Genomic DNA, 27038 nt, shown 5'->3' on the forward strand with positions numbered 1-27038 from the left:
TTTCACCTTTCAAAGATTTCTCTGGAATGAAGTAGCAGCTGGATATTTGTGTGAGAATGTAAAAAAGAGAATGTTACGTGGGCATGCCTGCATGCATCCACCCTCAGTACAAGAGTCTGCTGCAGCCCTAGGAAGGAAGGCAGTGCCTATAGGAGGTCCTCTCACTTTTGCAGACTATGTCGAAAGCAAGACCTATCAAACCATCCCATTTTCTAATCTCACTAACTGGAAACTACATTACATTACATTACATTACATTACATTACATTATATTATTCCTGCTCTCCTCTGATTTCCAGATTTCCTTGTTATTTTCACTTCAAGCATTAGCTTCTCATAAAGGCCTTCTAAAAAAGGTTTTTCCACCAAAGTTCTGAGCATCTAAGCATGTCTCCCCTCCCCCGCCCCTCGCCCCTCCTCCTGAGAGCACCTGTTCCGCTCTTCCCAGAAGCCCAAGACACGCTGCTGTCTTGCGCTCCCTTTCAAAGCATCCCCATCCAACAAAAGCCCAGCACACTCTGTCCAGTCAAAGCATTTCCCAGCTGCGTCCCTCCTGGCGGCCCCTCTCTTTCTCCTCCCTTGGGGTCCTACCATCCCCCAGGCTTCCCCACACTCAGGTTCTCCCCTGCTGTCCTTCTCCAGCACTATCTCTGCTTTTCACACCGCGTGTCACCTTGTATCACATACGTGCTCCATCATGGTAGCTACAGTTATCAAGTACTCACTACATACTACCACCCACTCCCCTTCAACCAGAGGTTAACCAGGCCTCTGTAACCTACGTTACAGACAAGGAAGCTCAGCTCAGCCTGGGAACTGACCTGCCCCGTAGGATATAGTGAGCAAGCAGCAGGGCCAGCACTGAGGCTGGTCCTGCCCGGCTCCAAACAGAGCCTTCGGTCTTTCCCTGCAGTTCCTCTGCATTTCTCCCCAGTCGCTCCAAATCCAGTGTTTTCCTATATTCCAGACTGAAACTGGAAATATACAACACTTTTTTCCCCTCTTAGTTTTTTTTAAATTCATGGGAATGTAATGTAAGTCTTATTAGTCCATCTGCTTTTTCTATTTGGTTTGAGTCTGCAGGGCTGTGCAGAAAGGTTTTTTGCCAGCTTTAGGACTCATCCGTTTGCAACAGGCTGCTGCAGCATCTGCTTTCACTGTGGAGTTCTGGGTTTCCCTGGAAAATAAGAATAACAGCACTTGCCACTTCCTGAGTACTACTGTGTGCCAGGCACTGGAACAGGTGCTTTTGCTCATTTATCCTTAAAAAACACCATGAAGTGGGTAAATTATACCCACTTTACTTATGAGAAACAGGCTCAGAGACATTGAGTCACCTGTCGTAGGTAACATGGCAAGTTAGGGATATGGAAGCTCCAAGCCCCAGACTCCTAAGCCTCAAGCTGCTAATCACCCAACCAGCTCCCTCTGTGATTCCCCGACCCCTCTGCCAGCAGAATTCAAGAAATGCACGTCTGCCAGGCCAGTCTGGAAAATACCTGCAGTGGCTGACACAACGGCCCCTGGACCTTGGCTTGTGAAAAGTCTCAAGGTCACAGCCCTCTCAGGCAGCAAGAGAGACGTGGGGGAAAGTCCAGAAAAGCACAGAAGTCGGAAAGGCAAGACCTGGGAGAGCAGAGCAGAAGGAAGGAATGACCAGAAGTGGCTGTAAGTTCTCAGGATCAGGAAGAAGCACTGAGACTGCAGGGAAGATGGCCGTGGGGTGCACGGCTCGGGCAGCCCTGGGGAGGGAAGAGGCTGCAGTGGAGCCGGCTCACAGGGCCAGTCACCATGACTACGGGGCCTAAGGTAGTGAAGTCCACTCAGAGGGCACTCGTCCACCACTGCAAGTTCTATGTACGATAACTGTCCAGACCGATGTTTATGACATTCATGAAACAAATGCGAATTACCTATCTACGTGTCACAGTGACATCTTTCCCCACCTCACTGGTCACGAAAGGGTGAGAGTACTGTGTCCACCAGTCAGAGGGGACACGTCTTGCTGAAGTGTGCACAGCCATATAAGGCAGAGTCCAGACCGAGGGCCTCAACAACAGCGCTCTTTGCCCAGGCCTCAGGTGCGCTAGGAAACTCCACACATAAAGAGAATACCCACGACATATCTGCAGGCTCTGTGAGCAGATGAAATAACACAGGCTCTAACGTTACCTTTAATACAACCAGGACTTACAGGTGGAGAGGCGAAGCGACAGGATGGAGAGCTGCTACAGGGACCTTCAGAGGCGGAGCCGGCGTACATGGGCACCGGGACCGGGGAGGCTAGGGGAGAAACACCGACGAATGGAGTGCGATTACATGAGCTGTCCACTAGCAAACCTGTCGCAACTACTACAGCTTTGTGTTGGCCAAAAATTTATATTCACCTACTTATTACAGCTCCCATGGGTGAAACCAAAAATACAGTAATTACTAAACTCTTTCAATTTGGACTTGGAAGGAAAAACAGAATGGTAATTAAATAAACACAACTACAAATACTTAAGAAAAGCTCAATGAAATCTTGAGAAGCACATAAAAAATTAATTTTGTAATACCAAATACTAATTTTTCCTTAAGCTTGCATTCACTCTTTAAGTAGAAATGTAAAAAGTAGGTACTCACATTTTTTTACTGGAACTTGCTCAAGAAAAGGATGGCTAAAAAATGCTTCTATAATGAAAATGAGAATGCAACCATTAAACTGATGTTGATTTTTGCAGATAGGTTAACCTCGTCAGTGTAGTCAACATAATATCCTTGAGATCATACATTATTATTATTAACTTCTTTACATAGACTCCATTTCCTTTAAATGTAAAAGCACATTTTATAAATCATCCATAAAACCCATCAAAATAAGTAATTCTTAATGAATGAAAATTTTAAAATAATGGTGTGAATTCTCAGAGTGTCTATTACCAGCACAGCATCCCTGAGGCGACTAAAGTAGATGTGTCCTCTAGTGTGTGCTGTCCTCAAACAGACAAGGGCACGGAGAACTGTGACCAGGCCCTTGCTAATCACTCTGTGAACTATGGCTCTTAACTGTCCTAACGGGAAATCTTAGACGGCTGATTTGTATAATAAACTCTACTCTTCTATCTGAGAAGAAATATTCCTACAGCTGGTTTCACATTTTTTAAAAAGCTATTAATTTGATTTTTAGTTTCTTCAGCTGTTCACCAAGGACAAAACCTACACAGTAAGCCTGCTAATTAGATAAAGATAAATAAGTAGGTGAGTACATGGCAGTTCATTAATTTACTCTTTTCCTGTATGTATGATTTATTTCGTTATTTCTTTAAAACCTCACGAAGACCATCTCATTTATCATTAAGTCTCCAAATTGTATGTTACTAAATAGCACAGAGCAGACAAGGAGAATGGCACAGCCCAGCACAGAGGTTCTCCAGGTAATACAAAATCAGGAATGAGCTGAAGTTAGGTTTAGTCTAAACTACCTCACACTCAGAAGCACTCAGTTCACTGTCCCAGTAAATGTTCTCAGTAGACAGTAGCTCTAATAGTTTCTGTATGGGGGAAAGATGAAATAGTCTAAACATATCTTTTCTTAAAGTGTGGTAAAAACTGGAATTAAACTTTAGTCATGTAGTTTGGTAAATATTTGTATCTTTCAGAGGGAGAAATTAAACTGAGATTGCTCTGTAACCATGAGAAATATCGGCCAATAGTGAAACGACAAATAGGATAATAGTTTCTAAATTATCGATTATATTAACTATTTATATACCTTCCATACATTTACAAAATACGTGAAAGAAAAAAGACAAAGAGATAGAAAGAAAAGTAAAACTGATTTTCATTTTCTTCTGAAGCATCTATAGTATCTTTTATTTTATTTTTTTATAGTATCTTTTAAAAAAACCTTTTCATGTGGTTGCCAAGGTGGGTAGGGATGTAGGGATGGAGTGGGAGTTTGGGATTAGCAGATGCAAACTAGTATATATAGGATGGGTGAACAACAAGGCCCTACTGTACAGCACAGGGAACTATATTCAACATCCTGTGATAAACCATAATGGAAAAGAATATGAAAAGAATGTATACATACGTGTAAGTGAATCACTTTGCTGTACACCAGAAACTAACACAACATTGTAAATCAACCATACTTCAATAAAAAATAAATTAAAAAAAACTTTTTGGAATACACAAAACTAAAATTAGAAACTAGCATGCATACAAAATTTGAAAATATTACTTACCAAAGTCCATTCTATCTTTTTGGTTTCTCTGAAGCAAACCCAAAAGGAGATTAGCCAAATAAGGTGATGTTTCTCTGGGAATGCTAGGGAGAAAGGAAAAAAAACCACCTAAGTGGTGAGTTTATATATTAACTACACGACTTTCGCCTTCATTACGGTAAATGAAAATGTATATGCAGTTTCACAAATACTACATTTTATACCAAGAGGACCATGGCAGACCCTCACTCCTTAAAGGAAAAAACAAACAAACAAACACTAAGCAACTGCCTTTGAAAAGCAGCATCAATTTGGGAAGATTCTTGCATCGTGCTTCTTTTTGCTGTTGTTGGAATATCTGCGAGAACATAGCACTTCACAAGCACAGACCATCTTGAGTTTTAACACAATGTCGACCTAGCACTAACAGTTGCTACAGAGTTCTCTGTTAGACGGACAGCCACCTCCAATTCCATCTGCAAAAGGGCAGAGCTTAAATAAATACAAGTGAGAAATAACACAGCTTCCTGAAATCCAATAAGAAAGGACAAGGCAATAAAAAAAAAAGTGAGTAATAGGAATATGTAATTCACAGAATAAAAACTACAAAAGGATGTTAAACAAATAGCGAGCCGACCTCACTAGTAAAGAGAATAATGCAAGTTAAATGAAGAGCTAATTGGCCCTGCTTGGGAGGCATTGAGACCGGTAACAACCCCTGCTGGTAGAATGCAGGAAAGGAGCGCACCGCTTGTTCAGCAGTGCAAACAGGGCCAGCCGAGCTGGAGAGAGTGTCTCTAAGCCCAACAATTCCATTTCTAGGAGTCCATCCTAAAGAAATGCACAGATGTGTGTACACATGCATGCGCACACATACACAATTTCTCCTCACTAAAGCCTGCTTGTAGTATCCAAAAAAATGAAAACAGATATCTGATTAAACAAAATACATTACATCTAACTAGGGGACTCTCTAGCTATTTTAGAGCTAGCTATTTTCTAGGGGAAAGCCTAGCTATTTTCTACTTTATGCCCATCTATTCTGTTTGCATCTCCCTCCCCTCAAAGAACACATATAACTTCTGTAGGTTTTTCTTTTAAATAAACTTAACATTTTTAAAAAGAAAGAAAATGATACAGCACACAGGCACCTATGATACACTAGTAATTTTCTAATTTCCTGTTAAAATGAAAGCTCTCCTTACTGTTAATTGAAAAAAGATTCAATAACGGAAAAACGTAAAACACATAGAATTCAAAGAGATAACACTGCACTGACAAATGGTAAAACCCAGTGCAATCAAAACACATACCTAGGTATTAAGTTTCTATTTTTCTCATAAAGCATCCTTAGGTCTTGAGGACTATTAGCCTGTTTAAAAAAAAGGGTGGGGGGGAGAAAAAGGTTTAATTTCCTAAACAACTAAGGGCAAAAATTCCAAATCATATGATCGAAGCTCACATTCTGCTATAGAACAGACTCTGAACTTGAAAGCCATGGAATGCTGAAGGAGCCATAGATGGGCACTAGGAACTTAAAAAACTTCTGAAATTGTACGTGAATTCTGCACATCTGGGCATAATAATGTACCTTTTCTGAGGTCAGATTCTCAGTGAGGCCTGAATCTTAGAAAAGAATCACTACTCTGGAGGTTACATGGCCTACCCAACAGGTGTATTTTTACTGTGTTAAGATCAGGGTGTATTTTACCTTCGAGGGATTCAAGGAAGAGAACTCAGATGACTGCTACTCTTCTACCATAGTAACGAGCAGCACCCTCATAATAAGTGCTGCTGAATTAGTGAAGTTGCCTCTACGTCCAAACTAGGTTGGGAAATTAAGTGTTCTATCTGGCTGTGTCACCGACTTTTAAAAACCATTTTGGGCAAATAATTTCACTCTGTTCCAGTTTTCAGATTCAAAACTCCTCTTTGTAACTGGGCAGTATGAACTCAAGAGGAATCATTGTGATTATATCCTAGGAGGCCTCTTTTTGACAGGATGTTAAGGGAGAGGAAGACCTACTCAAAGTAACTTCCATAAAGCCTAAATAATTACCTCTCACCCAGCAGTGACAGGAATAGAGAGCTGGAGACAGTTTCCAGTGATCTTCCCAGACCTGCCCTAGCCCTCACGTGGATTCCAGGACCCCAAAACCAGGCTAGGCAGGAAGCGCTGACATCACTGTTCACACCTATTTCCCACCAGGTTGTTACGCTAAGCTGCACCAGCTTTTATGAGCCTGGAGAACCTAACCGGCCCCGGGCCCAATCCAACTACTAGGGAAGGCAGATAAAAAAGGAAAAAGCGAAAGATGTTCTGGCTCACTACAGCAGTTTTGCCTGTTAACAAAATCAAAATAAGTCACAGAGGAACCAGAAACACTGCTTTCAAAGTACAGGTGACCCTTGAACACCATGGGTTTGAACTGTGCGGGGACTTTTTTTCGATACCTACTACAGTACTACACGATCTGCAGTTGGTTGAACCCACAGATGCAGAACGGCAAGTACAAGGGGCCGACTGTAAAGTTACAGCACATTTTCCACGGCGAGGGGTCAGCACCCCTAACCCCTACATCGTTCAAGGGTCAACTGTATTCCCCATTTTATAAGTCAAAGGCAACTGCAAAATGAGAAGATCCCCAAACTGAGCACATCCAAAAAAAGTCAAGGTACCTGAAAAGGTGGTTTTCCAACGAGGCACTGATATATCACTGTCCCTATGCTCCACAGGTCGGCCTTGGCATCATAATGTTGAGACATAATAACCTCAGGAGCCTGGGGATAGAACAATTCAAGAGACATGCATTAGGTCATTTACATAATTAATATGTATGGATTAATTAGCTGGAAAAGGTCACACTCCTAACAAAACTACAAAAATAAAAACAACACTCTGTGATATTGCCCTAATCAAATGATACTGCAACGAATACAGAACCACATTCTTACACTGAGGCTTACTGGTAAATCTCAGAAACAACGGTGCACGAAAAGAAGCAAGTTGCAGAAATAAACATTTCTATATAATATTATGGACACATAAACTACAGAAACAGTATTAAAATAATAATAAAGAAAAATATACCCCAATTACAGGATAGAGGTTACTTCTGGGGTAGGAGAGTAGGAGAGTGGGAAATGGAAAAAGGAGGGCTACAGAGGGCACACGAACTGTTTCTGAAATACTTTCTTTCTTTCTAAAAAAAGATCAAGGCAAACATGACAAAATGTTAACTTTGTTAAATACGGATGGTAGGTACACAAGTGTTTGCTATATTATTCCCGTCATTTGAAAACTTTTAAAATAATGGAAAATCTGTTACGCAAAATACAATAATGAAAACTATCTTGGGACTTCCCTGGCAGTCCAGTGGTTAACACTCCACACTTCCAATGCAGGGGGCGTGAGTTCGATCCCTGGTCGGGGAACTAAGATCTCACATGTTGCTCAGAGCAGCCAAAAAAAAAAAAATGTTTTTTCTCTGCTGCTTTGTCACAGCTATTTTCCCACCCTCTCATTAGATGTTGCTTTTTAAAAATACCATCTATCAAGGCAAGCATAGCATTAAATAGGAATGTCAAATACACTTAAAAGATAGTGAAATTTTATTTTCCAGGCATAACATTTTTATTTATTGGCCCTAATAAATTTCTTCTTGAGCCACCTCCCTTTAATAATCAGCCCAAGCACTCTGTCTATCCTCAAGGCTATTAGTTCAAGGCTCAACTAGTTTCACACTCAAGAAGTGCAAAATAGTATTTAATTATATTAAATTATAACATTTACTATATAAGCAGTAAGATTATGATCAAGAAAAAGTAAGTCTAATACAAAAAATTTTTTTGAACTTTGATTACTTAGTTCCCTTAACTCAAAGTGATTTTACATTAGAAGAAACCCTAATTGAACATAAAACCATTTTAAATTAAAACTGAAATAGGTACATTTATTTACTTCACAGGATTCTGAAGTTCCAGAATTAAGGTATTTCCAGGCTTAACACCTCACATTAGTTCAGAAGTTTCACAGCTTCACCCTATTAGACCTGACAGTAACCACAGGAGAGGATAAAGAGGAAAACTAAGATTTTTTTCAGCTGTTAAGTGTAACACTGATGGAAAACACTTCTACAATATAGGGATCCTGTCTAAAGAAACAACATGAAAAAGATGACTACACCCTACAGCTGAAGAGGTGCCCCAAAAGGTTTCTTTTTAAGTATTCCTAAAATTATACATTATGTATAGCATGACCATATTTCATCAACTTTTGTTTTCAATTTAACCTAACAGGAGATTTCTACCATAATAAATAACTAATCATGTTAAAAAATAAATGCCAATGGGCAAAGATGACAGACTTTCACAGTCCGCTATACTAAAGCGAAAGACGTCTGCATTATATCATTATCAGTAAGAGAATTAACATCTGTAATATAATAATTATATATATATAATAAAATATATATTATATATATATAATAAAAACTCAGACTATATATAAAATCACATCTTACGTGGAAACAAGCATTATACTTAAATTCCAATGCTTATGCTGCTGTGCTGTAAACACACAAGCATGCAAACACTCACTCACCATGTACATTGGAGACCCACACAGCGTTGCAGCCATCATGTTACTATGTAGGTAACGAGCAAAACCAAAATCCGCTATTTCACAAAATAAAAAGGAGAAAATCAAATGATACCTTTGCTCAGTTAATGCAGATCATATGATTCTTTAAAGATACAAGAGGGTAAAAAAGAACTGTGAGAAATTAAAGCTTATTGAATAAGACTGTCCACCAAAGAAAAAAGAGCTACCTCACTTTCAACAAGTTAAGAAACAGCAGTCATCACCAACTGCACAAGTCACTGCTCTGCCAGTTTTGTAACCAAGAAGGAAGTGCCACACTTTGCAAGAGAAAATGCTAATTATAATACACGATTCATTAATACAGCTCTCATCCAATATCAATAACAGGTATAGAACTGGAGCTGTTTTTGTCCTCCAGATACCAGATGTAACCCATAAAATATCAGAGATTTCTTAAAATACTGCTAAATGATTATTTTTCCACCAGTGAAGAGAAAAGCTTTAAAAAAAATCTAGCATTATAAACTACTTCAAATAATCCTGAGAGTGCTAAAACAACTTCCAAGTAAGAAGCCTGAACTAAATGATCTCTCAGATCCCTTATGTTAAAATCCAACGAGCTGTAAAGAATCAGGGTTATTAATTTGCTGCCAGCAACCGTGATACATTAGCTTCCCTGTGATAAGGAGAAGCAGGGTTTCCTGCTGGGAGTCACACTCAGAGTTCCTAGCGTGGGGTCTTTGGCCCCGTCTAGCACCTGCTGCCAATAATGTAAAGGGTTCCCATATCCAAATGTACCTCACTGAACTCAGTAAAAATTTTACAAGTGTCTGAACAAAATCCATCATTCTAACAAAGCTGAACTAAAATTATCTAAAAATACCAAGTCCCAAAAATGTTCTTCGCATGAGACAATACATAGCCAGGTACCTATTTTGATGCGAATACCACTGACAGTGGACTTCCTACGATTGGCATAGGACAGCAGGATGTTCTGGGGCTTGAGATCCCTGTGGATGATCCCCTTGCTGTGCAGGATGCGCATGGCGGCTGCGATCTGATGCAGAAAGACTCTGATGGTGTCTTCACTGAGAGTGCCTTTAGCTGAGAGAAAAGGCGCTCCATCAACATTCAAGTATCATCTGCATATCCTGAGGAGAACACTGAGGGAGTACGGAACTGGGATTCGCATTTTCTCATTGTTTTTACTTTAACAATTTAAGTCTGTGAAGAGAGAGTGGATATCTCAAAATTTTTAATCAATCTGTTGTAAAGAGACCTGATTTACACTTGCATCTTCCATTTTCACTGGTGCTCCTTTTTGGCTTTCCTCTCCCATTTTTACTGGGAAGGATGAACATAACAAGAGGTGCCAACAAATGTGAGTCTCCTCCACAAGCCAAAAGTCAGTCCCCTTCATATCAAATACCTGGGATAAATGTCCATATTTAATTCCAACCATTACCTGAGCACAAATTAAAAACAGGTGAACTGCTTGGCTGGCGAGACTTGGGCATCCCCTCCATGTGGGCCTGCCGGGGTTGGTGGCCCTACACCTGTCTCCTCTCATCTCCCTGCTGCCAACACACCACCTCACCGCAGCATCTCTCCTAACTAACGACACCCGTAAGAAGCCACGTCTTCAGTACGATAAAGAGTTGGTAGGAATGGTCTGAGGGTAGTCACTGTTCAGCAAACAGCAGTGTTTCTATGTGCATGCTGGAGCATGTAACGGAACAGAGCTTGGTTTGGAGTCAGGCTGCCTTTGTTCAAATCCCAGCTCCTCCACTTACTGCGTGACCCTGGAAGATGACCCCTCTGTGCCCATCCTCATCTATAAAAAGCTGAAAACAGACTAACCACACGGGGCTGTTGTAACAATCAAGCAAGACAGCATATTTAATAATAGAAACTTTAGAAAAAGGCCTGGCACATAAGTACTCAAATGTGGGCAGTACACAAATATATACTTCATGACAGTGGGTATAGAAGTCATTTCTTGAATCTACATTAGGGATTTAATATCCATGGCCCCATTTTAAAGCCTTTGTGAACATACTTCTGCCCATACAACTCTAGAATATGTCCTTTATAACCTTTCCATATGCACTTAAGATTAAGGAAGAAATAACATTAACACTCAGAACAAGTGAAATATTACTTTAAAAATCATTTTAATGACACATTGACAGTTTATGTCCTTAACATCTTCAAATAAACTAAATCCCCATGGTTTAAAAATTATCAAATTGGGCTTCCCTGGTGGTGCAGTGGTTAAGAATCCGCCTGCCAATGCAGGACACACGGGTTCCAGCCCTGGTCCGGAAAGATCCCACATGCCATGGAGCAACTAAGCCCGTGCGCCACTACTACTGTACCTGTGCTCTAGAGCCCGTGAGCCACAACTGCTGAGCCCGCACACCTAGAGCCCATGCTCCCAACAAGAGAAGCCACAGCAATGAGAAGCCCGTGCACCGCAACGAAGAGTAGCCCCTGCTCGCCGCAACTAGAGAAAGCCCGCGTGCAGCAGCAAAGAAAAGACTCAACACAGCCAAAAATAAATAAATAAATGTATTTAAAAAAAAAATTAGCTAATACTTCTTTCCTGTGAGGGCAGTTCTTAACCTATTCCCTTTTTTAAATTCTTTGGAGTTCTTTTCCTGATGCTATTAAAAAATAAAAATCCAAATACGCTAAAACATATAAAAAGTGAAATCTTCCCTAATTCCATCCTGGAGATGAATGAACACTGTTTACCTCTGGAGTATATTCTTCGAGATCTACTTTCCTGCAGGTGGCAACACATAAATGACTGCCCATTAGTGGGAGCATCAAATCAACAACTAGAGCTTTATTTTTGTAATGTCTTACTTACATTACACTGAAACTATTAAAATGGACGGTAGGGCTTCCCTGGTGGTGCAGTGGTTAAGAATCCGTCCGCCAATGCAGGGGATACAGGTTCGAGCCCTGATCTGGGAAGATTTCACATGCCGTGGAACAACTAAGCCCGTGAGCCACAACTACTGAGCCTGCCCGGTAGAGCCCGTGAGCCACAACTACTGAAGCCCACGTGCCTAGAGCCCGTGTTCCCAAAAAGAGAAGCCACCACAATGAGAAGCCCGTGCACCACAACAAAGAGTAGCCCCCGCTCGCTGCAACCAGAGAAAGCCCACGCACAGCAACGAAGACCCAACACAGCCAAAAATAAATTAATTAATTAATTAAATGTATTATAAATAAATAAATAAAAATTTAAAAATGGATGGTACAGGGCTTCCCTGGTGGTGCAGTGGTTGAGAGTCCGTCTGCCAATGCAGGGGACACGGGTTCGTGCCCTGGTCGGGGAAGATCCCACATGCCGCGGAGCAGCTGGGCCCATGAGCCATGGCCGTTGAGCCTGCGTGTCTGGAGCCTGTGCTCCGCAACGGGAGAGGCCGCAACAGTGAGAGGCCCGCGTACCGCAAAAAAAAAAAAAAAAAAAAAAAAAAAGGATGGTACAGTTTCTTCCATTTCATTCTAGGGCTTAGAAAAATTTTGCTACTTTAAATGACTAAGGCTGCTTAGAACTAGTATCACTGCCCCATGACATACTATTGAATAGACTTAGAGTTTATCTGATTCAGAGTCCAAATTCCAACACTGTTCCTGTGGGGAAAAATTTATGACCTAGTTTAGGCTGCTTCTGGGCACAAACTACAGTAAAAATTCACATATTTCTATGAACACAGGATGCCTACTCTCAACACAATCCCATAAATTGAAATTCTCACGTTAAAAGCTTAACATTTTAAAGGCACAGCTATCATGAAAACTCTCAGATGAATGAACTCTTGAGCAGTTTGCCCTAGCAGGGCAGGCTCAGCTGTGGCTGCCACACTGAAGATATCTGCTAGAATTAATTTAAAGTACAACTTACCAACTACTCTACAATTTGTCTTATTTAAAACTTACAATTGATAGAATTTGTTTTCTATCAATTTGATAGAAAAGGGACTTTATTTATCAAAGCAAATAAAAGGACTAAATAGCTGTCTTGTGATTTAGTGGCATTAGACCATCCAGACCTCTGACCGCCAGATCTTCCAGACCAGTGCTCTCCAACAGAAATATAATGTGAGTCACATACGTACCTTCAAATTTTCTAGTAGCCACATTTTCAAACATGAAAAGAAACTGGTGGAATAACATATATTTAATCTAATACTTCCAAAATATTATCATTTCAACCTATAATATAAAAAACTTAAGATATAATCATTCTTTTTTCCTATGAAGTGTTCAAAATCCAACGTGTGTTTTATATCACAGCACATCTCAATTCAGACTAGCCGCATTTCAAGAGCTCAACAGTCCCATGTGGTCCATGGTACCATACTGAAGAGTGCAGCTCTAGACAATTCCTTAAGGACTAAATTTAGTTTACATGTCTCTTCAATTGGCAGCTAGAGACCAGGGAGAGGTTAAATAATGACCAAAATCGCATAGTGATTAAGTTATATGAACAACAGAACTACTGAAACCAGCCTGCCTGCCTGACTGCATGCAGCATTCTGGTAAGCTCTTAACTCTTGGGTCTCCTGTTCTAACACTATTGCTCTGGAATATCCAATGCAGAGTTCAACATCACAGACAAAAGTGCTGTCGAAGCTAACAAATCTGCTACAGCAGCATCAGCACCTATGTCAGTCCAACAGGACTTCTGTGAAAGAAGGAAACTGATATTCCAGTGAGGGCTCTAAATGGCTGAGGTGCCCCTCAACCTGACCCCAGGGAAAGGTGCTTTCATCAGGATCACTAAGCAGTCAAGGAGTTCAAGATTCAGAGGCGGACCAGAAGGTAAAGGCAAGGTGTCTTCTAGCTCCAACTTCTCTCCCCCAGCAGTGAAGAAAGTGCCTGTCTCTGCACTGTATCCACTAGGAAATGACATTTTGAAAAATCTTTTCATCAAACCGAGAATTTCTTAAAAAAGAATCTCAGGGAAATACAAAGACAAAAACACACATGGACTAAACTCCTGAGTTCAGGATAATGGCTGTCTCTAAGCGGGAGGGACCAGAGTAGGATCACAGAAGGGCCTACAGGAGCTTCAGCTGTATTTAGAAGGAGTAATCCTTGTGTTCTTTACATTATTTCTACATGGCTTTCCAAATCTCAGCGATATTTTATATTTTAAAGATTTTTAAAATCTCATTTTTAATTGCACTCCTCGTTTACTTGAACATTTAAAATATGTTATTTCTCTTCTGTAAACTATCCATACCCTTTGTGGTGTATTTACTGACATCTTAGTGTTTTTACCATCAACTGCCATGGCCTGTTTCTAGGCTGAGTGACGAACCTCTCCCTGTCTTTTTGCCTACTCCCCGTGTATCTTTAAGGGGACAGAAAGTAGGTGGTGGCCTCATCTAACGTCGTTTTAAAAAGCACTTTTGAGGGACACAATTTGATTTGAGCACTTACTGTCCTACATGAATACACTTTAGGTACTAGCAACATCTAGTACTAAAATCTTACCTCTGGGCCACAAAATAATTTCAAGGTTACACTTAATCCCTTATAACATTTTAAAAAATTTACGAGCAACATTCACATTAATAAACACATTCTTGGATACATTCTTCCATTATGGTTTGCTTTGTTTTGTTTTGTTTCTGTGAAGTAAATGAAATGGACTAAAGGTTCACTGACAGCAGACCACTAGCGTCTTTTGAAGAGAAATTCTGTTGGTTTTTCTCTCTTGGGGAGAGGCCCTACCTCTCAAACTGTCCGAGAGAGGCACACATAAACAAGTACTTATACACAAGCAAAGTTTAGGAGCAAAACCACAATAAACGACAGTCAGTCAGCAAAGTGACCACAATTACACATACACAAATATTTATTGAATGTTTCTATACAAGTACAGAAAACAGGGGTAGCATATTTCAGAAGTAAATGAAGACTAAACAGACTACATTACTACACTGAACACTGACAAAGTAAAAAAATTACCTTGCAAATAATCTGCCAGGTCTCCACCATTGCAATACTGATAATATAAAAGAAAAAGTAATTAAAATAAGACACTGCTTCAAGCTTAATTCAATTCATTATCAGTTAACTTTAATTAAAAATACATTTGTATATAATATAAATCTAGTCTCACACAAATTATATGAATTATAGAATCAACATTTTAAAATTTTATATTCCTTACAAAATAGAATCTAAATCACTGAATCAACTTTATTAATCCAAATTTTCAAATAACCTACCATCAATTTTAAAGTACATATTAATCAAAAGAAATGTGAAATAAATTAAACAGAAACCTGTATACTACCTACCTCCATCACCAGAAAGACAGAGTTGGGTAATTCCTGAAAGTAAACATATTAAATATGGTTTAGATTAGAGAAAAAATTAAGCACAAATTTTAAAAATAATGACAGTTAATAAAAGTAGTACATGTGTCCATTTTAAACAAGTAAAATGAAATCACAAAATCCATTCGTAAGTGAAATTTAAAATCCCCAAAACAATGACATAGCACCTCAGCTTCAATGACACTAATGTAGTCATCAGAAAGTTCAATTCTATTCATGGAAAGAACTAAAGAAAGATTCATCTTTTGGAAGAAAGATTCATCTTTTGGTTATGGTTATGGTAAATTTACCACTTGTGGAAAAAAGGAAGGATTCTCTGGTCCTCAAGGAAGCACTTCCACTTTGAAAAGTTTACGATTTGGAGCAATGACTTGATAAATCCTCCCTAGCAACACTAAATGCACAATCTGAGTTCTGGAATACATGATCCAGGATGCTTAGTTCTTTGTTTTTCTGGTTTTCCTGTATATTTGAAGGCAATCACATTACTTGGGAATTGCTGGCAAAGGGAAGACATTTTAAAACATGAGAAATCATTAAACATAACTTTCAACAAAATTTTCTTCTTCTCAAGTATAAAATACAAAAATCTAATCTCAAACCAGTGTTGTTTAATCATGTAAGAGCGCCATACCCTAGCTACTGCAGAGGAAAGAGAGCGAGGAACTCCTAAAGGGAAGCTAAGGAGACACAAAGAACTTTTATGTTTCTTCAATATGACAAAGACACATTCCCGTCTTGGTTTTCACAATTTGGGGGGTACACATAACCACTTAGTTTCCCCAAGCATTCACTCACTCATTCAATAAATAATAAATAAGACAGAAATACTTTAACATCTTTGACTTCTCGGGCAGACCTTCTTTTGCCCACCTTTGAAGCAATGAAAATCTCCACAGATTCAATCATTCTCTCCAACACCCCCCTTGCGTAAAGGCCCGTCCTTTACATAAAGCACCAGCGTAACTGCAGCAGGAGGAGCTGCAAGAGGCAGGAAGAGTCAGCAAAGGAACCAAGCAAGACATTTATAGACAAATCAAAGCTGAAACGGTACTGGAGCCCAGGGAAGAACTAAGAAATGCTTGTAGGGTCAGAAGGGCTGAGAAGTGAGGCCAACAGACCTGTGAGCCAGACCACACCACGGGTTTTCCAAAGCTGAATATGTATTTATCCTCCCTTCTAATATTAAGACATCCAGGGCTTCCCTGGTGGCGCAGTGGTTGAGAGTCCGCCTGCCGATGCAGGGGACACGGGTTCGTGCCCCAATCCGGGAAGATCCCACATGCCGCGGAGCGGCTGGGCCCGTGAGCCATGGCTGCTGAGCCTGCGCGTCCGGAGCCTGTGCTCCGCAACGGGAGAGGCCACAACGGTGAGAGGCCCGCGTACCGCAAAAAAAAAAAAAAAAAAAAAAAAAAAAGACATCCACATCCTCAACTACTCCCCAGAACTTCCACCAACAAAACTAAACATAATGAATTTCATTTTATCATTTCCCTACTCAAAGTCCTTATTAACTTGATAAAAAAAAAACCCTATTCTCTAAAAAGAAAGGGAAAAAAAGGATATCATTATGAACAACTCAATGCCAGTATGCCAAAATTTGCATGAAATGAATACACTGAAAAACAATTTGAGAAAAAAATGCAACTTACTAAAACTGACAAGAAGTAGAAAATTTGAAAAGGTATGTATCTGTTAAAGAACTGAATTATAATTTAAAACCTTTCCACAAAGAAATTCTCCTTAAGTTTCAGTACAGTCCCAATCAAAATCGAAGGTTTTGTGCATGTGTGGAAATTGACAAGTTGATTCCAAAATGTATGTGGAAATGCAAAAGGACAAGAATAACAAAATATCATGCAGAAAAAGAAAAATAAAAGTTGGAGGATTTATACTACTAGATATCAAGTATGATACTAGATATCATAAACCTATACTGAAGGGCTTCCCTGGTGGCACAGTGGTTGAGGGTCCGCCTGCCGATGCAGGGGACACGGGTTTGTGCCCCGGTCCGGGAGGATCCCACGTGCCGCGGAGCGGCTGGGCCCGTGAGCCATGGCCACTGGGCCTGCGCGTCCGGAGCCTGTGCTCCGCAACGGGAGAGGCCGCAGTGGTGAGAGGCCCGCGTACTGAAAAAAAAAAAAAAAAAACTATACTGAAAAAGACAGTGAGGTAAAGGCTAAGGGGACAGAAAAGAGTCTAGAAACAGGCCCCCACATGTGAGCTCGCAATGCAGAGATGACAGTACAGAAGGGAAGGATGTCGGTTCAGCAACAGATCAACTGGCTCCCCTTTGTAAAAATAAATGAATTGTGACCCCTACCTCACGCCACATACAAAATCATTTCCAGGTAGATTATAGAGCTTAATGTGCCAGATAAAACAATAAAGACTCTGGGGGAAAAACAAAGAACATCCTCATGATCCTAGGGTAGGCAAAGTTTTCTTAAATATGACACAAAAGCACTAAATAAAAAAAGAAAAGCACTAAATACAAAAGGAAGAAACAATACACTGGACTACATTAAAATTAAGAATTTCTACTCACCAAAACAAACGATTAAGATAGCAAAAAGGCAAGTCAGAGTGGGTAAGTCATTCACAACACCCATATCTGTCAAACGACTCATATCCACAATATATAAAGAACTCTAACAAATTAACAACAAAAAGACAACCCAATAGAAAAACAAGCTTCTATAGGAATTTCAAAAAGATATTTAGGGCTTCCCTGGTGGCGCAGTGGTTGGGAGTCCGCCTGCTGATGCAGGGGACACGGGTTCGTGCCCTGGTCCGGGAGGATCCCACATGCCGCGGAGCGGCTGGGCCCGTGAGCCATGGCCGCTGAGCCTGCGTGTCCGGAGCCTGTGCTCCGCAATGGAAGAGGCCACAGCAGTGAGAGGCCCGCGTACCGCAAAAAAAAAAAAAAAAAAAAAAAAAAAAAAAGATATTTAAATGACTAATAAACTTACAAAAGGTACTCAAATCAGGAATCATCAGGAAAATGCTAATCACAATCATAATAAGACACCTCATCACCTGAATGGCTAACACTGCTGAGTGCTGCTGGCAAGGATGTGGTGTGACGAACTGACAAAATGTGGTGGGAGTGTAAGCCAATACGCTGGCAGTATAAGCTAGGCCTATGCATAGCTTATGATCCAGAAATTCCTCTTCTATAATGAAGCCTCCGTAAAATCCCAAAAAGACAGGCTTCCAAGAGCTTCCAGGATGGTGAACATGATGAAATCTGGTGAGAGTGGCCCACTCAGGGTGGATACCTTGCCCTAAGCATCTCTTCCATCTGGCTGTTCCTGTGTTACATCCTTTTGTAACAAACCAGTAATCTGGTAAGTTTTCTCTGAGTTTTGTGAGCCACTCTAGCAAATTAATGGAGCCCAAGGAAGGGACAGGGAGCAGACCAGAGGGCTGGGAAAACCACTTCAACACTAACGACAAAGAGCTGCCAACTCTGATTCCCTCTTCTTCACCTCCTACAGTACCCAAGTCCTATCAACCCGGCCTCCTAGACATTCCATCAATCTGTCCAGGCCTCCCCGTTTCCACGGTGCCTTCACCCACCCAAACACCTGCAGCATGGTGGCCCCATATCCACCCGTGCCCACTCTCCACAGAGTAGCCAGTGTTTTACACGCTTTAAGAAACTCGTATGCCTATTAATTTATAATGGAGAATATGTCTTTCTCTAACCATAATGATTAGGTCTAATACTCTCTCTATATATATACTCCCTAACTGGCATAAAAATACCTGGAATGCTAATTCATAATCAGAAGATTGCCCAAGGATTACAGAAAGAAAGAAAGCAAAAGTAGGTTTTCCCCTTTCCCCAAAAGAAGAAAATTGCTTTTTTGGTTGATTATAAAAAAAAGTATGTGCTTATTGCAAAAACTTAAGATACATAAAATCTGAAGGAAGAAAGTTAAAAAATCACCTTAATCTCACCATCTGAAAGAAGCGCTATTAATATCTTAGTGATCTTGCTTTCAGGCATCTATAATACTTGTACACATATTCACACCCAAAGGAAGCATGTACATGCTAGGTTTTTAAAATTTTAATATAATTCATTTCTACCTTTTTGCTTAATTATCTTCACCTCTCCAAGTAGCCAATGTTTACATCTGGTATGTATCCTTCCATATCTTTCTCCTACTCATACGATCATAAGTTAAACATACACATACTTTACTTTGAAAAAATAGGATATCAGATACAGATGTCTGAACCTTGCTTTCCGCACTCAATAATACACCAAAGACATCCCTCCAGGTCAGCTACATACAGACAACTCTTTTTCATAAGTGTGTTATATGTCATAGTGTGACTATATCACCATTTATTAAGCTATTCCCTTGCTAAGGAACATCACTTGTTTCTAGTTTGGGCCATTATAAGCAAAGCTATATTGGTTCTTGGACATACATCCTAATTCTCAAGCTTTTATGGCTCTGGGATAGATGCCCAGGAATCTGGGTTGCTTCATAAAAGGGTGTGTATTTCTAACGATGACAGATATTTCTCCTCATTGAAAGATTTCTTAACTACCTATTATATACAAGACACTATTCCAGGTCCTGAGGATACAGCAGAAAGCCAACAGAGTTAAATGCCCCGTTCTCCCCAGTCTTCAATTCTAAGAAGGGAGGGTCAGGAGCAAGACCACAATCGGAAGAAATACGTATGCAGAGCACGTTAGAGGTGATAGGTGCTTGGGAGGAAGGGAGACCGTGCTGGGGAGGGACTGCAGTTTTATTTAGGTGGCTAAAGAAAGCATCCCTGAAAGCACAGCGCTTGAAGAAGGACCTAAAGGAGGCTGGGGCATGCCTGTGCAGGCTACAGACACGAAGACCGTCCTGTGCACACAGTCTCCCTGTAGGGGACACAGTGCTCCAGGAACCACAAGGAAGCCCGAGCGGACGGAACACAAGCAGGGAAGCACAGAGCAGGGGAGCCAGAGCCAGGGGCAACGGGGTTGGGCTTTCACTCACAGGAATTGGGTCCGCACAGAGGAGGGACACGCCCTACCTGCACTACGGGGGTAGGGCTCTGACCACAGTGTTGGTACTATTCTTCAGGGCATGGGGGCAAGGTGTCGCCAGACAGCATCCCCAAGACATTCTAGCGGTTCACATTTGTGCCAGTGATACAGGAGAACAGCTTACACCTCCCCCCAGTCCACCAGTAAGAATTACTGCACTTTTTAATTTTGCCCACCGGAAGGCTGAGAAGTGACATCTGTTACCTTAATTTACATTTCCCTACTTGTTCATGAATATCATCCATTTCTTAGCCATTTTTATTCTTCTCATGAGAACCAACAATTTGTATCCTTTGCTCACTTCCTCTTTGGGTTGTCTTTTCCTTAATTTGTGAGAAGGTTTATGCGTTTTAGGTGTCAGCCCCATCACCTTTCGGGTTGTACATATTTTCTCAAACTGCCATTCGTCAACTGCATGTTTTTGCATTTTATTGTGGTAAAGATTTAAGTGTACAGTCAAAGACTTGTGACACATGTATACACCCATGTAACTACCCTTCCAGTCAAAATACAGAACATTTCCATCAGCCCAGAAAGTTCCCACATACCCCTTTTCTGTCCATCCCTGATACCAAGTAGCAACCTCTGATCTGCTTTCCCCAATTTCTATCACCCTAGCTGAGTGCCGTCTCCTCTTGAAACTCACAAAAACAGAATCACACAGTAGCTGTATATAGCTGGCTTCTTTTTCTCAACATAATGTTTGAGATTCATATGTTATGGCAAGTATCAAGTTTGTTCCTTTTTATGGCTGTCAATTTGTTCACAATATTATTTGCTACGAAATAATTTTTTAAAAATTTTGTATGTCCCTACCACTTGTATGGCTTCTGAGTTTATCTTGATTTAAAATACCTTTCTAGCTCTTAGATTACATATTTAAGCCTTTAATTTGTCTAAAAGTTATTTTGGAAAATGATGAAAATAGACATCCATCTTTATTTTGTCTCAGATGTCTCAGTTTGCCAGCACCATCTATGAAATGCATCTTTTTCTCACTATACTAAAAATTACCAAGAGGTGGATGTTTATCCAGATCACTGACATTCATGCAGGGAAGTATTCCCAACTGACAATATTTATCTCATGCCCAGAATGCTCAAAGATATGTATCTTCTGAAAAACAGACATGATATCACCCTCCAAATGGCTCTGCACTGTCCTCAGACTAGAGATCCGCCCCACGTGGCCCCTCCACCCTCTCCTGCATCACTCAGCACTACTCCTCCCTCCCGCCTGCACTCCCACCACATCCCTTCTTCCAGGTCCCTACTGTCCGCTCCTCCCAGAGGCCGCATCTGCATGGGAAGCTGACCTGTTCTCCCCAACCCCACTAGAGCCCGGTCTCCTCCCACTTGATTATAGATTCATATATCTATTTAGAAAACTCTAAAATAAATATAACAAACAGTGGTTATCTCTGGGAAGTGCCATGTCTTTTCCAATTTATTTGTGTTGACAATGTTGGAATATTTTAACTGTGGGCATATATTACTTTTGTAATTAGGGAAAACGTGTTTCTTTTTAAGTGTCATCCAAACTGAAACCTGATCACTACAAACAATGTCAAAAGTTCTCAGTTCATCAAAGTGCACACAAACTTGAGGTGGACTGCCACAAGAGATGGCCAGTGAGAATGGTGCAAACACCCTGTACCCCTTGATGAACAGTCGGAATCCAGGAAGCAAATCCAAACTCTGTTTACTTGACAGCCAAATGCTCAAGACTAGATTCATTTGACTAACAGTTCTTAAGTTTGCTTTTACAAATTAGTTCCAGGAGTACACAATGCACAAAACAGCAAACATTCTCATGCAGTCACCTTGACATTCCCAACTGTTCCATAGTTCTGGTTTCTGAGTATATGTTCTCCCTGATGCCTGCCATCTCATTCTGCAGCCAAAACCAGTACTTTAAATATTTCTCGTTCTGATAGAAAAAATCCAACTACACTCTCTACCCTGAAAGCAAGACCTACTCTGAAATTGACAGGGTTTTCTGCACTTCTCAGAAGATGGGAAATTAAGAGTTAATATTATTTAAGTTTTTGTACGAGGCGCTGACTTGTACCACTTGGTGCCCTCTAGCTACAGAGACTAAGACAACTACACAAACAGCTCTGAGGAGAACTGACATTTCAATAGGGACTGTGACATCAGATCAGTTTTACTTTAAACTTTTTTCCCCTTTCTTTCTAGGCTGCTTTGAAATTTCTCAAATGAAGGAATAAATTACACCTATTTAAATAGGTAATAAAATATACCCACAGCACGCACATATTCTGTGCGTGGAGTTTAAACTGCAATATTTTTGGAGAACAATCACACACTGCCATCAAAAACTTTAAAACTGTTCATGCTATTTGTCCTAGTAATTCCAATTCTAGAAATTCAACTTACAAGAAATAATTGGGTATCTTCAGAAGGTATGTATTCTCCTCGTAGCATTTTTTTTTACAATGGGAAAAACCTTAACATCTTATAATATGGGTTTAGTTAAATAAATACTCTGTGGTATGATATGACATGAAAAACGACTATATATATTTTTAAAAGGACATACAGAGAGCAGTCCACTAAAATTAAGCACAGTAAGAGCAAGGATTTCCTTCTACTCACAGCTTTGCTCCTTTGTTCCTTGCACTTACAAACGCCTGGCCACCGTAGCCCCTCAACAGTATCAGACCCCTGGGGCTCTCAGCGGGTGAATACCACTGGCCAAGTGTGATTCCAGTATTCAGGGATTTATAAAACACAATATGGTCCCTAAATATAAGGCAACTACGTGCTCTGGTGCTCCACCCAAAAAACAGGAATTTTCTCCAAAGTTGGCCTTTTTAAAAGGATTTCCAGGGCTTCCCTGGTGGCACAGTGGTTAAGAATCCGCCTGCCAATGCAGGGGACACGGGTTCCAGCCCTGGTCTGGGAAGATCCCACACACCGCGGAGCAACTAAGCCCGTGTGCCCCAACTACTGAGCCTGCGCTCTAGAACCCGCGAGCCACAACTACTGAGCCCGTGTGCCATAACCTCTGAAGCCTGTGCGCCTAGAGCCCGTGCTCCGCAACAAGAGCAGCCACCGCAATGAGAAGCCTGCGTACTGCAACAAAGAGTAGCCCCCGCTCGCCGCAACTAGAGAAAGCCCATGTGCAGCAACGAAGACCCAACGCAGCCATAAATAAATAAATAAATAAATAAATAAGAATTAAAAAAAAAAAAACCTCACTTAAAATAAGCAAAACGTTAAAAAAAAAAAAAAAAAAAGGATTTCCAAGGGTAATTTTGACTATATAGAAATGCTGCCTTAGAAGGTAACTTCTGAGGACTTCCCTGGTGGAGCAGTGGTTAGGAATCCGCCTGCCAGTGCAGGGGGACACGGGTTTGAGCCCTGGTCAGGGAAGATCCCACATGCCGCGGAGCAACTGAGCCCGCGAGCCACAACTACTGAGCCTGTGAGCCACAACTACTGAAGCCCGTGCACCTAGAGCCCGTGCTCCACAACAAGAGAAGCCACTGCAATGAGAAGCCCGCGCACCACGATGGAGAGTAGCCCCTGCTCGCTGCAACTAGAGAAAACACGAGCACAGCAACGGAGACACAACACAGCCACAAATAAAAATAAATAAAATAAATAAACTTATTAAAAGGAAAAAAAAAAAGAAAGTAACTTCAGAACCCAGCCTTCCCACCTCCACATACAATGCAACTCTACTGTATGCCATGGCGATAATCCCAGACAAATCTAGATGAACATGCATAGTTTCTTTGTTTTTATTCCACGTACTGTCTAATATCTCCACCATTAGCAAATGTTGCTTTTGCAATAAGAAAAAAGCTCTACCTGATTTTTTTAATAGCTCAAAATAGTCCTTTCTACATTTATCACAGAGATGCTAGATCTGGACTTGACCTAAGACAACACTACTCCTATAGTATATTATCATCTGTCAGTAAGTTTACTCATGCAGCCCGTTATTTATTTTATCCTTCTGCCCTATACTATTGTAAACAAATTCTTAATAAACACACAGCTCAAGCTATATATCTTTTCAACAAGAATAAGGCAATTTTCTATTTCTGTCAAGATTTCACTTACATTTGTATGAAATAGAAAAAAAATTTAAGTTCTTTATTAACATACAAATATTTCTTTAAAAATCCAGAATAAGGTACCTGAACATCATAGAGTGCTACAATGTTTTCATGCTGAAGTTCCTGTTAAGAAAATCGAGAATTCAAAATATTTCTATTTATTCTAGTAATTATAATATTTCAATACACAAATAACATTAAAGTATACACACACATATACATCCATTTATACTACTTGTAGTATACCATACTTCTGTTACTAGATTAGAACAATTCAGTCTACTGAAGAATAAAAACAAATGTGCCTGATCAAACTTTACTTGGGGCCTAAATATTTTTTTACTGTCCTAATTTTTTAGACTCTTAACAAGATGAGTACTCTCATTTACAAAATAAAGGTAAGAGTTAGTATGACCACATACTTTCTGCTAGTCTTTCAGATTTAATATACAATTTCTAACAAGAAAGGCATAAAATTCCAAAGTGCTTTTAAAAAGCACGATTTGCCTAAAAGAAAACGAAGTGTAATTCAACAAGCTATAATTCTTACCAAAGAGCTGTCCAGAGAATAGTAGTTCTGATGAATGTTAGATGAAGGTTCCACGTTTATATTACTTTGGGAAACACTGGGTTAAACACACCTAAATTGGTCTCTTCATTGCATAATTTTTTTTGACTTTCTTTAATGAGTCAAGTGCTTTGTCACTCTCCAAGAAGTATTTAGTAAACAGGATTTTCCACACTTATTTGACCACGGACTCTTTTTCTCCCTCAAAGCATCCCACTTGGATAACAGTGCTTGTGAGTGATCTAAAAAGACCACTTTAAATAAATAAATAAATAGATAGATAGATAAAAATAAAAAGACGACTTCCAAGGAAAGTAACTTTGTTCAATTTATAAGGAAGAAAGATTCCAACTGCCCTCATTTCTCCAAAAAAAAAAAAATTAACTATAACATGAAAGGAATCAGCAGAAGAGATAAATAATGTGTAAGAGGGACCTGCCTCTTCTCAAACAATAAGGCAATAACTAAGGGAAAGAAATGATGAGAAGCTAAAAGCAGTTTTCATCTAATCCCTCTAAGCACTGGCCAAGAGCCACAAACATCTATTCTTAAAAATAGCTTCCCAGTACTCAATGTTTCAAAAAACTGAGCACGCAAAAAATGAGAGCAACAGGTGAATATTCTCAAACTTGGGGCCAACTACCAAAATTGCAAAGGATGTCATCACGTGTCCATTTAAGTTTTAACCTAGTACGAAATATCACATAAAGAAACATACCTTTAAGATTTTAATTTCCTTCCCAAGCAGTATTTGTGATTTTGACAAGTTCTTTTTATTAATACTTTTAATAGCTACCTCCCAATCAGTTTTCTGGAAAGAAAAAACACTGTTACTCCTGCAAATTATTCCACAGAAACAATGCAACAGCAAAAAAAAAAAAAAAAAAAAAAAAAAAAAAAAAAAAAAAAAATCTAAACATAAAGATGTTTTTAGCAAATTCATGTAACAGCACTGAGAAGAAAAACAGAAAAGAACCCGAATCTCTAACAGGAAAATGATTTTATAAATTAAAGGTGTAGCAAGCTAATGTCCTACAAGATAGCCAGTAAAAATAAATAAATATGAAGACCACGTAGTAACAAGCATTAAGTGAAAAAAGGACCCAGTTTAGTTACAACTATTTAAAAGTTATGGAGGATAACCTGGGAGGTGGTATAGTTAACTGAAAACAGGATTTGACAGCTAGGTAGGATTAAACGTGTTTTCGCTATTTTTTTTTCCCTTGAGTTTTAAGTTACTCTCATGATAAAGTCAGTAGTATTTATTACTTTATCGGCTAAGCAACCAGGCCATCCCTTTGGACCTGCCCCTTGCCCCAAGCCTTCTAGGATTATTTCCACTCCCGAGGTGCCTTTCCAAATTCTTTAGATCCTAAAACCTGCTGGGGGCCTGTTTGCGAAACAGCAAAAGCTTAAAAAAAAAAAAAAAAAAAAAGCTAAGCCCGCTTTCGGGTCGATTTAGGTCTCCCCGCGCCCCGCCAAGCCCCTGGGACTGAGGCCGGTGGGGCCGTCGCGGCCCCGCGCGGGGAAAGGCGACACCGAGTCGGGGAAGCCCCGGGCTCCCAGACCGCCGGCCGGTTTTCCGCTGGGTCTGCAATTATCGGCCACCGGGGAGGGTCCGTGCGCTGCCGGCCCGGCCCCGCCGCCGCCCCCTCGCACCCGCCGCGGCCGCGCCTCAGGCGCCGCCGCCCGCCCAGCCCGGCCGGCGGGGCTCACCTGGCGGTGCCGCCCCCGGAAGACCACGGCGAAGGCCCCGTGTCCCACGAGGTCCCGCTTGCTGTATTCGAAGTCGCCCACCACCTCCATGGCCGCGCCCCGGGGTCGGCGCGGGCGGGCGGGCGGCTATCAGCACCGCGGGCCCACCGGCCCCGAGCGTGCCCGCCGGCCGCCGAGCTGGGGCAGCCGAGGCCCCGGGCCCGAGCCGGCACTCATGCCGAGAGGCCGAGCGGAAACGGGGAGGCGCCGCGCAGGGCCGGGGTCAGCGAGGCCTGGCCCGGCCCCGGCCGCTCCTCATGCCGGCCGCCGCCGGCCGCGGGCTCCCTGGCGAAGCGGGCTCCCTGGCGAAGCGGGCTCGGCGCTGCCGGGCAGGGGCGCCGCCGCCTCCGTCACTGGGCGCCCCCGGGGCCGCGCGCCCGCCCG

At 41.1% G+C, this 27038-nt stretch overlaps 1 protein-coding gene across 1 annotated transcript in view; it reads right to left on the bottom strand.

The window, feature by feature from the left end:
- The window catches only part of ULK2 (unc-51 like autophagy activating kinase 2), a 64451-nt gene extending 37743 nt beyond the window's left edge, over nt 1-26708 (bottom strand). Inside the window, exons 1-12 of the mRNA XM_079726064.1 lie at nt 26616-26708; nt 25618-25710; nt 24413-24454; nt 15141-15173; nt 14806-14842; nt 9742-9915; nt 8812-8885; nt 6888-6989; nt 5522-5580; nt 4230-4312; nt 2626-2673; nt 2195-2283 (exon numbers count right to left, since the gene is read on the bottom strand). Coding sequence (XP_079582190.1) covers nt 2195-2283; nt 2626-2673; nt 4230-4312; nt 5522-5580; nt 6888-6989; nt 8812-8885; nt 9742-9915; nt 14806-14842; nt 15141-15173; nt 24413-24454; nt 25618-25710; nt 26616-26705 — 924 coding nt within the window. The 5' untranslated portion in view covers nt 26706-26708. The remainder of the gene's footprint in view (nt 1-2194; nt 2284-2625; nt 2674-4229; nt 4313-5521; nt 5581-6887; nt 6990-8811; nt 8886-9741; nt 9916-14805; nt 14843-15140; nt 15174-24412; nt 24455-25617; nt 25711-26615) is intronic.
- Nucleotides 26709-27038: the final 330 nt, after the last annotated feature.

This window comes from Hyperoodon ampullatus (assembly GCF_949752795.1).
Source record: "Hyperoodon ampullatus genome assembly, chromosome: 19".
Taxonomy (NCBI): domain Eukaryota; kingdom Metazoa; phylum Chordata; class Mammalia; order Artiodactyla; family Ziphiidae; genus Hyperoodon; species Hyperoodon ampullatus.